Here is a 12,088-nt window from a genome sequence, read left to right as displayed (position 1 = left end):
AGTTCGGATTAAAGAGGTTCTACTGTACACAGATCACAAACCTCTATCTGTTGCCTTCAATAAACCCTCTGACACATCTAACCCACGGCAATTACATCAAGACTTAATTGGGCAGTTCACTACCAACATAAGGTATCTACCAAGAAAGCAAAACATTCCTGCTGATTTCATGTCAAGAATAAGTGCTATTGACCTACCTTCAACTATATCATTTGAACAAATTTCTGAAACTCAATCTCAAGATGCTGAATTGAAAAATCTGAAACACTCAAACACAACTTCATTAAAATTCAAAAATATACTACTACTACCTAATGGCTCAGAGCTTAGGTACACCCCTGTGCCCCAATATTTCTACAGAGTGTAGTACAGAAAACTATTTTACTTTTGAATAATTCCAAATATATTAAACCCCAATCCCAACACACCTGTGCGCTCAACAACGTTTAAATTCTCCAACGTTTTATCCAAACCTTTATCAATGTATTATAAACAAGGATGGCAATGCCTTAATATTTTTATCTTTTGTTCTATACCCACACAATCTAACATAAATTATTAAGTGAATAATAATCGTGCGTGCTATCTCAGGTATTCAAATGCCACTCAATTTGTCATTAACCCACCACATTACTGCATCTACAATTTCCTTTGTGTCTTGCTTTCGCAATCACCATTATAAGGCACTAGAGCAATTCCTGACTATCGTCGGTTTAAATTTAGAAAATGCATGCTTTTCACACGGACAGCTGTATTTTGTGTGCTCACGTGGTGGTAGTAACGCCTAAAAACTTACCTATATAGTTATATACCTAATGAAAAAAAACATTGTTTATCCACTGGCAATTAAGTAAAATATTCTATTTTTATTTTTGGCATACACTTTTATTATTCATCGTAAAGAACAAATTACCATTTAATAGTTGTTAAGCGCAGCAACGCGAGCCGGGTAATTGCTAGTAAACTTATAAATATCTAGCAATCACAAAATTAGTTTTCCAAAGATTCTATTTCTACAAATCTTGTGTCTCATACCTGCAAATCTTTTCCAGCTTCATAGTCTGTTTGTTGATGTATTCACTTTGTAAGGTAACCAAGTTGTTTCCAAAGACAATTAATTGATATGATAATATGACAATTAATTAACTGATATGATATGAAATGAATGCGTTTCGTTTTTTCGCACGAGCCGCAGTCGAGTGTAAAAAGTTTATCGAGTGCAGCAAAGCACTTTGTACTAGCGTCACACATTATATTTCTCCTACAGTCACTATTAAGCATAAATAATTAGTCTTTCAAACACTATACAACATACAACACGTTTTTAGGTTAGGTTAAATCCAAGCGTTGAACGAAATTGGAATAAACACTACACCAGCTGATCGTAGTCGTAGTAAATTTAAGTGTTGCCAAATTATTTTCAAGCGTACACTTATTACGTGCCTAATAAAATCACACTGTTTAGTATTGTTTGGTTGGAATACTGGAGTACGGCAAAAGTAATGCATGAATTTGAATTAGCTACTGGTGTACTTTAATCAGTGCATGGAAGCCCACTTTGTCAGGCAACTGTAGGAAATAGTTATTTGTGTAAGTAGTGGGCAATGTGGCACTTTGCTGCACACGAGAGAAATGTTTATCCACGAGTCGGGATAGTGTGAAATGTTGCTCAAGTGCAATTTGCACTTGTGTTACACATTATATTTTTCCTACGGTTACTATAAATCATATAATTATTGGGGAGAAAGGAAGGATACACAACTAACTCACCTGTATAAAGAGTCCCAGGAGGTCAATAGAACACATAAAAAGTACATATTAAACTGATATTTCGCCCCTTTCACAAGCTACTTCAGAGGTTCTTTCAACACACTGTTTTGTGTTGTTTGGTTGGAATACTGGTGTGTGCCAAAGTAAGTCTTTCTGTTTCTGTACTATATCTGTGCAAGGAAGACCACTTTGTCGGGCGACTGTAGGAAAATATATTTTGACAATTTTCCCCAGACATGCATCTATATTAATGTCTAACTAAAAAATTACAAAATTTGCATACACATGTGGTAGTATAGTAACACAATAATCTCCTGGTTTTGTTTGTACCACCTTAGCCATGCCAAAGTCAAAGTCAAAGTCAAAGATTTTTATTGTCTTTAAACACATGTGTGCAATTGACAAAGTCACAAGCATATAATGTATGTAAATAGCCTATTCTAAGTAAAAGGTACATCTATATAAATAAAATTAGAGTTTTGTCTGTACATTGCTTAGAATAATGAACTTTTTGGTTATTTTTACATTTCATAGGTCAGAGAAACCGAATCAAACCTTATCTCAATTTCTGTCTGTCTGTCTGTCTGTCTGTCTGTCTGTCTATCTGTCATTCTCTTGGTAACGCTAAAATACGCACTTTATTACAACTACTCCTCAATAACTATAGCACTGTCCCGCCTGAAACTTATTTTCCAAATACTATACATATATGAGATGGTTTTAGACGTATTTCATCGAATATGAGACAGTTAGATATTTAACAGTAAACCCTTGAAAATCAAGTTTTTGTCGATTTTTGACGTGGAATTTCTGGAAGCCCATGTTAACCTTATGAGAAATGAAATTATTGAATCTTAACAGCTGTTTCAATTAAACAAGTTGGTTCTGTTCTGTGATGTTCAATAGCATTAAAGTTACAAGGATTACCAACAGGGTGCAGCACTAGCACTATTATTTCTTTTACATTTATGACAACAGCTAATTTGCAACCTGGAGGCGAGTGAGCGTAGCGAACGAGCTAACCTGAAGGCAAGTGAGCGTAGCGAACGAGCTAACCTGAAGGAAAGTGAGCGCAGCGAACGAGCTCCAACATACAGGTGAGTGAGCGTAGCGAACGAACTTCAACCAGGACGTGATTGAGCCATGCAAACGAGATCAGATAGTAAAAATAAAAGTAAGCCTACCGTTATAGGATCGACCGGCAGACACAGAGGTAATTTAACCTTTTATTGATTGTCATACCGATCCGGAACAACAAAAAACAACATAAAATGAAGCTATGTATAATAGTTTGGCCAGCATATCTTAAAATATGCAAACCAACTGCTGTTCGTTATATAAGAAGGTTTCAACTGAATATTATAAGATCCCCGTGCGTAGAACGGGTACACAGCTAGTTGAAAAATAGAATATTAATTTATAGATAAAAACAATAACAAAATATACAAACACCAGGGAATGACATAACAAACAATTAATATAAAATCTAAACAATTATCCAATTTAAATTCTTAAAGTACTAATGTCACAAGCTAAAAATTCATCAACAGTATAAAAAATATGTTCTCTTAACCATATTTTAATCTTATTTTCAAACTGTTTTGAAGTTATATTCCACATGTTTTCTGGCAGTTTATTAAATAATTTAATTTTCATATAAACATGACTGTTTCTTGTTTTTTCCAACCGTACAGACATTAAGTTAAGAAGATAGTTTTTCCTCGTTTGATAGTCATGTATTTCTTTTCTAACAGACAATTTACAAATAGAATTCTTAACATCCATCAGGCAGCAATATATGTACAAATTTGGAAGAGTCATTATTTTAAGCTCTTTGAATAAAGGAACACATGACTCCCTATCTGAAACATTTGTAATGACTCTTACAGCTCTTTTTTGCCACTTAAAAGCCTCTAATGCACTACACGAGTTGCCCCATAAAGTTATGCCATACTTTAAGTGAGAATGAAAAAAAGCGTAATAGGCAGTTATCAGCATGTTTTTGGTTACACAATCTTTCAACTTTCTAAGAAGGTGAATTACTCTAGACAGTTTTCTACACAACTGCTCGACATGAGTTTCCCAACTTAACCTACTATCAAGATAAATACCTAACAACTTAACAGGTTTCACATCTTTATAAATAGAAAAGTCCAAAGAAAAGATAATTTGTTCAGTCTTTTTTTCATTAACAATTAAAAGATTAGAATGAAACCATTCCATTGCTATTTCTAAGGCTTGGTTCTCAGTTCTTATTAGATCATCTAGGTGTTTTTTACTGTTAAGAAGTGTGGTATCATCTGCATATAACACTGTGGCACAAGGAATATTTGAAGCAAAATCGTTCACAGCAATAATAAATAAAAGAGGTCCAAGGACTGATCCCTGAGGCACACCCATTAATATTGTTCTAAAGCCAGACTTATCACTGCCCTGTACCACCATTTGTTCTCTACCACTCAAGTATGATTTAAATAAATTAAGTTCTTTACCTCTGATACCATAGTGAAACAGTTTGTCTAGCAGTAGCTCATGATTCATGCAATCAAAAGCTTTAGTAAGATCTATGAGTAAGGCAGATGATAACAGCTTATTTTCGAAGTTTTCTAACACTGTTTCTATCACATTCTCTACTGCTTTTACTGTATTTTTACCTTGCATGAAACCATACTGTTCCTCACAAAACAAATTATTAGTTACAAAAAATGTATCAAGTTGAGCCTTAATACAGGATTCAAAAACTTTACTTATTATAGGAACCAGAGATATTGGTCGGTAACTAGATGGGCTCAACTTTTCACCCTTTTTATAGACTGGTATCACTTTTGTTACTTTTAGTGCTTGCGGATATATACCCTGTTCCAAGATCATATTAAACAGTAAAGTCAACGGTGTCACTATCACCTGACATATTTCCTTTAGAACTCTATTTGATAAACCATAGTAATCTTCACTACATGATGAACTTAAGCTAGTAACAACTTTAGTCACATCTTTACCTTCAATTGTTCGCCAAACCAGATATTTATTCAAATCTTTTTTTCTTTCAAGGACAAAATTATTTACTAATTCTACTGCCTTGTCATGGGATTTATTCTTATCACTAACAACATTTATACTACCGGTACTTAAAATATTAACAAAATAGTCATTAAAAGTATCTGAATCAATTAATAAGTTTTCTTGCTTAGTGACATTACAATTTGACTCAGTTTTTATTAAAGCCCACGCAGCTTTACATTTATTTGAGGAATTTAAAATGTACTTTTCATTTGCAACTTTTTTGCAATAGTTAACTTTGTGTTTGTACCTTTTTTTTACATCTATATATTCTTGTTTGAAGATATTTTCATTTTCTGTGCCCAAGCTATTTTTATATCTATCATAAAAAGCATTTACATACACTTTAAAGCTCTTCAATTCTGGTGTATACCATTTTAAGTCAGGCTTTTTTCTAGTTTTCACCTTAACTTCCTTAACTCTACAGCATTCATTATATGAATTTGTCAACAATAAATTAAAATGATTGAAAGCTATATTTACATCTCTTATACTACATAACTGTGTCCAGTCAATTTGGGACAATTTACTTTTTAAATTGAAAAGTGCTTCAGGTGTCAGTTCTCTGACTTTCTTAGTCAAAACATTGTTAGGCATCACACTTTCCACAGAAATTTCTTTAAATTGAGCATATACCCCCGCATGATCCGATAAATGAGGTTCTATTACACAACAAATTGTTTTCTTTCTATTAAAATTACTTACAATATTATCTATGCATTTCCCCCCCCTAGTCGGTTCCTCATTCAACCAATACATGTCAAAGGATCGCAATAAATTCAAAAATGATTCTCTTTCATGTGATTTTGACAAAATGTCTATATTAAAATCAGCTGAAATAATATGCTTCGACCCAGAAAATTTACCATATAAGTGTAACAAATACGATTCAAATAGATTAAAAAACATACTAATATTAGAATCAGGAGTTCTATACAAAGTGGAAACAACTACATTATCATTAGGTAACAAAATGGCAGTAACTTCAAAAATGCTGTCACAATAGAATTGTTTCACATCTATAGTGACAGATGTCTCGAACAATAAGTGCCTTTGGTATGTCTCGAACAATAAGTGTTAGGAAATAAAAGTTTATCATGATATCATTTTATATTTCTGTAGACTACCGGTGCATGCTGGTACGTTATGCTAACGACAATCGTTACTCAACCAAGGATGTGTCCACACATGAAGGTCACAGATTACCTGCCATCAGTGCTGTTAAGTTGGCAGACGTGAACGTTGACACAAGCCATTTTGATGTCATCGGCATTGACGAGGGACAGTTTGTAAGTATGAAAATGCTGCTTTGGTTTTTTTTTCAAATTGTCATCAAAAAATTGTTGGTTGAAACAATTTTTTTCAGAAAATAAAAGCTATACAGGGTGACAAAAAAGTCTGGAAACGGCTTAATATATTTTAACTCAATCCATTAGAACATTCAAACCTTTCACATCAACTTCCACTTTCAGTCATTTATTCACTATAAGACAGCGACGTACATATAGCTCATTATTCATGCAAGTTGAGTATAGAAGAGAGTAAGATGATTTGTTCAGCTTTGTCACTGACTAAAATCAGCTGTTTCATTAGCCAGCATAATTTATTTAAAGCCCAATGATCAGAGACAGCTGGGTTCAGTTATGAACTATCATAAACCACAACTTCACAGTTAATACAGATTGACTAAACCCTAATTAAGACACAAGGGAGGGCTCGGGTGATGTTAAGTTGCTACTTAAGACTTACCGTATCCAACCTAAAAACATACCCTATCCAACCTTAAGACATGCTAAATTTAGCGCAGCAAGAAACAGCTGTAGCACAATAAAACAATGGACCAATGAGACAGTAAAAGATAGCGTATACCAGATACCTTTATTGGTTAATTCTGGCGACTTTAAGGCCAATACATAATCAATCATGTCTTATAGTTCCCGGACACGGTGGAGTTCTGTGAGCGCATGGCCAACGCAGGCAAGATTGTCGTCGTGGCAGCATTGGACGGGACCTACCAACGAGAGAGGTTTGGCTCCATACTGGACCTTGTTCCTCTCGCAGAGAACGTGGTCAAACTAACGGCTGTTTGCATGAGCTGCTTTAATGATGCAGCCTTCACCAAGAGGATCGGCAGCGAGACTCAAGTATGTTTGAGCCATTAACTTACACAACAAACATTAACTTGATTGTTTTAGTTTGAACAAGTTTAAGCAAAAAAACTTGTTGTCATACTGCAGCAAAAACTTGCCGGACTAAAGTAGTTCTTTTATCCCTGGGGCAAAGAAGGATCAGTTAGAGTTGAGGACATCAACTGTAAATCTTTCTCCCTCGTAAAAAGGAGTCAATCTTTGTGAAGAAATTGTTCAGACATCGTTCGTTCAGAAATCGTTCAGACAGCCTTACAAGAGTAAGGCCGCTTGGTCCGTAATCAAGTCTGAACTGGGTCTGGTTAAGGCAGATTATGATTTCCCCGACATTAAGGTAAACAATAAAACACTCAGCAATGCTAAAAAAAAACGATATTGCAGAATTTTTCAATACTAAATTTGTTAATATCTCAAAAGAAATTGGGTCATCTCCTTCTGAATGTGAGGCATTAAGGCTTACACAAAATTCGATTGCAGATTCTCAATATCAAAAGTTTGATTTTCAAACAATAAATAAGACAGAAGTAATTAAAGTTATCAAATATTTCAGTAATAAATGATCAGCAGGCTGGGATGAAATTCCTCTTGACATTATAAAAACTGTTTCCAATTCTATAGCTGAACCTCTTTCAATTATCATAAACCAATCTTTTCAAACCAATATTTTCCCAAAACATTTAAAATTTGCAGAGCTTAAACCTCTTTTTAAAAAGGGAGAAAAACATAACCCAGACAATTACAGGCCAATTTCACTCCTGCCTACATTCTACAAGGTGTTTGAAAAGATTGCTTGTAACTAAATTATAAATTTTATGGAAGCTTTTAATATATTTTCTGAAAAACAGTTCGGTTTTAGAAAGGGCCTTGGCACAATGAATGCTTTAGCTGAGTTCATCGATGAGGTGGCATGGGCCTTGGATGGGTCGCAGAGCACAATGGGTGTGTTCTGTGACTTGTCCAAGGCATTTGATTGTGTTAACCACAACCTTCTTCTAAAAAAATATCATTTTATAAATTTTATACTAAATCGATACCTTGGCTTGGATCCTACTTAAATGCTCACTTCCAAAGGACAACAATAACTAAAAATAAGCAAGAAATAAAATCTAATTGGGAGGAAATTAAAGTTGGGGTGCCTCAAGGGTCCATTCTGGGGCCACTTCTGTTTCTTATACATATAAATGATTTACCTAAAAATGTTTCCAATAGTCTTATTCTGTATGCAGATGACACTACTGCAGTCGTCAAATCAAAAATTTATGAGGAATTTGTTGTCAAAGTTACTGAGTGTCTGGATGAGCTAGGGAACTGGTTTGATATAAATGGTTTGAAAATGAATCAAGATAAAACTCAATTGGTTAGATTTTTTACACCCCAGAATAGAAAAAATGTAAATGCTTTCACACAGCTTTCAATTGATGAAAATAATAAATTTTTAGGCCTGTACATTAACAAGCATTTGGCATGGGATAGGTGTGTTGAATATGTTTTGGGCAAACTCAACTCTGCTTGTTTCCAAATTTTATGTTCAAGGGATACAATAGACTTAAAAACTTCAGTGATGATGTATTACGCTTATTTTTACTCCATACTTCAATATGGTATTGAACTTTGGGGCTACTCCACAGATATAAATAGAATTTTCAAAGTCCAAAAAAGGTTTTTGCGAATCATAACTTTTTCACCATGGAAAGCTTTGTGTAAACCAATTTATAAACAGTTAAATATAATGACGGTTTCAAATTTGATTATTTATAAGGGCCGTATTACACTAGGTCACCAGGCGATGTCACCGGTGGCGTCACCGGTGGCGTCACCGGTGACGTCACCGGTTACTGTACGGGCAGCCAGCCTGAACACCAGAGAAGTCACCAGGAGTGAGACCAACCCCCAAAGTTCCTCCACTCCAGCCAGTGTCTACATTCAGCGCTGTCACCTCGTTGTTACTCTTCAGTTTAAGTTATTAAGTTATAGTTAAGTTAAGTTATATAGTTATATAAGTTACTACTCTTCAGTAAAAAGAGTCTAGTGATCAAAAGTTATTGATTAAGCGGGGACGAGATGCAGGGAAGGGAACAAGGGAAGATGACTCGGTAAAAAAGCCAGTGTATTGTGAAAGGTGGTGGTGAAAAAGAAACTGAATGTAGTAGCAATTCTTCATAGTTTTCCGACAATACGTCCACTGGCAACAATCTGAACTTGCAGAACACAAATATACAGTGGTGACGCAACCGCGGTGACTGTGTGTAATATGTCTCATTTGATTCAATGCCCAGCGACAAATCTTGGTCACCAGTGGTTACTCGTCTGGTCACGGGGCAGAGTCACCGGTCCGTCACCAAAGGCTGGTGACGCAACCGGTGACCCTAGTGTAATAGGCGCCATAAGAACCAATGCCCACCAACCAGTCATGTCACCGGTGACGCCACCGGTGACGTCGCCTGGTGACCTAGTGTAATAGGGCCCTAAAACCTTGCTAACTGTACAATCCAACTATCCTCAATTCTGCAGCGGAAACTTTGAGCATTCGTATAATATGAGATTCAAAAATAATTTTCAGTTTCCTAGACACAATCTCAAACTTGTTGGAAAAACCCCTTCCTACATGGGGAAAATTGTTTTTATAAATTAGACCCAGAATTAAAAATATTAATAAATACAAATTCATTTAAAAGCAGCCTTGCCAACTTTTTACTAGGTAAAACTTATTATAGCATTAATGAATTTTTAATGGACGGCTCGATCCTGTAATTATTTTAATCTTTAACTTTCCACTTAATTACCTGTGTCCGCCGGTCGATCCTAATGTATCCTATTACAGGAGATACATCTCGGCGAAATTAAATCGCCATCATCAGTCCTAATATAAGGTCTTAAGCTTCCCCATTAGGTGCGTCTTGGAGTTTTTGAAATACATACACAAACTGTACACTTATACACATGACGAATAAACATAAATACACGGTAGGCCTACTTTTATTTTTACTATGGACATGTAGACGCGCGTCGGCATGCCGAGTCTCGACTGAAAACGCTCATTTAAAAAATATAAGTTTCCCAGTCATATACAACACTGATTCAAGGTCTTTTTCCCGGTTATCAAAACTCAAGAACAACTTTATACACAAAGAATCTCTATTTTCATTTATGGTTACCCTACAAATTATTGCACTTGCGATTAATTAAATCCGTTCGTTATGTAGGCCTAAGGAAAAACGTTTTTAATCTTGCTTAGTTTGGATTTGCTTTCAAAACGTGATCGGAATTGGTTGCTATATTTGTAAACAACATTCAATGTAAACATATCAGTGAAAGCTAGAAGAAATAATCTTGATTCGAACAGCTGTTCGTTATTTCATAGATGAATACGTGATAAACATCGGGAGAAAACTTTACAAAAAATCGCACAAAATTGGGTTTTTAAACGTCCCTTATTTTATTTACAAAGTAGTGACGCCATATTTTAATGGCTAAAGACAATCTCGCCAATCCAGTGAATACATTAAAATGATTTGGAACTTGATAGGTACTCTCGTTTTTCAGGAGAAGGTAAAATGGCTCTTGTGCCATGACAGACAGAAATTTAGATGAGACTTGTTTCGGTTTCTTTAATGTATAAAACGTAAAAAAACTATAAGTTTATGATTCTGAGCAATGTACAGACAAAACTCTAATTTTATTTATACAGATTTGATGTTATTATTACATAATTTGACAGTCACCTGGTTTTTAGCTATGCTACATATGTACAAAACGTTATGTGACAATAAAGAAATATTGATTTATTTATAGACTAAATATAATTATCAAATATTTGTAGAAAAGTGTTGTGCATATTTCTCTACAGTTAATATCCATTTGTTGAAATTCATTATAATTTAAATACATTATTATAACATATTTCAGTATTTTTAATTTGAGTTTAATATTGCCTTAGCGAAGTAATACCTGTTGCATATAGCTTTTTTTAGTCAAACAACACAGACCAAATTTTTTAACACCTATATTACAGCTGTTTGTAAATAATAACAAAACATTATAGAAACAATTTTGGGAGCTAACTTAACTGGCAAACGACTATTAATTGACTAGTCGCTAAAACTAGTTCCTCCACTGGCAAACGACTAGTCACTATTTTAGATACAACAAATATGATTGTTCTTATTTGTTTCTTTTGCTTTCTCCCATTTGCTCAAAGGCTGGATTGAGCGCGGCTCAAATTTGTCTCCAGCTGCCCATTGTTCTTTTCCTTGTAAATTTCCAGAGATCTATCCCAAATTTCTGGTTTTCATGAACTAAACTTATTAATAAATCCATATCTTCATCAACCATGATGGAATAGAAAACTAAATTGACTTATAAAAAAAACTAAACAAACCACTTGGACACTGCGCTAAAATAAAATAAATACAACCACCACCCTTGAGGAGTGGGGGCAGGGGCAGGTCCGGCTGTTTCTCTGGTATGTGTGTTCATCTCCATAAAGTACGGTGCCCCGCTACCCGCTTGGCCGGCAGAACAGCCGATCCGGCGAAGTAGAGAATATCCGCCGGACTGGAGCAGTGTGGCCTTCCCCATGCCTTCATGTGTACCTCAACTTTTCCGGCTCCGCCGTATCCGGCAGTTTTGCCTGTGTGTCCCTGGCCTAAAAAGAGTCCAATTGTAACTTATTTAGTATCAAAATAAAAATTGTTCCTACAGTTACCTAACAATGTACATGTTCTATCACTGATTTGAGAAAGCAAAGTGGCCAATTCGCTCATCAGTGAGACAATGTTAACATTGTCTCACTCTAATTACTTTGTCTCACTCCAGATTTGCAACGTGAAGGCACGAAATAGTGAGCGCGTAACATGCAGGCAACGTCGTATGCGCGCGAAACACGTTGGCAGCACTGGCTGTAAATCAGCTGGTCAGCTGTTGTACTGTTGTATTTGTCACTTCACGTTAAATGTTATTATTAAAAGTTCACTTCTGTGTAAAAATAGGTTATGTTTCTTCACCAATTTATTTGTTTTATGGTAACTGTAGGAAAAGCATAATGTGCAACTCGAGTTCAAAGTACATTGCCTCACTCGAGAAACCATTCCTCACTCGCCTACGGCTCGTGA

At 35.2% G+C, this 12,088-nt stretch overlaps 1 protein-coding gene across 2 annotated transcripts in view; it reads left to right on the top strand.

Moving 5' to 3' along the window:
* LOC128999306 (thymidine kinase, cytosolic-like) overlaps positions 1-12,088 on the top strand; it is a 31,711-nt gene that overhangs the window by 17,531 nt on the left and 2,092 nt on the right. For both annotated transcript variants that reach the window (XM_054425733.1, XM_054425732.1), the window contains exons 3-4: positions 5,953-6,119; positions 6,765-6,974. In XM_054425733.1, coding sequence (XP_054281708.1) covers positions 5,953-6,119; positions 6,765-6,974 — 377 coding nt within the window. The remainder of the gene's footprint in view (positions 1-5,952; positions 6,120-6,764; positions 6,975-12,088) is intronic.

This window comes from Macrosteles quadrilineatus, unplaced genomic scaffold (assembly GCF_028750875.1).
Source record: "Macrosteles quadrilineatus isolate MER2022 unplaced genomic scaffold, UCM_ALF_1.0 Scaffold_8__2_contigs__length_117827958, whole genome shotgun sequence".
NCBI lineage: Eukaryota > Metazoa > Arthropoda > Insecta > Hemiptera > Cicadellidae > Macrosteles > Macrosteles quadrilineatus.
The sequence above is the reverse complement of the archived record's forward strand: the minus strand, read 5'-3'. Positions and strand labels throughout refer to the sequence as shown.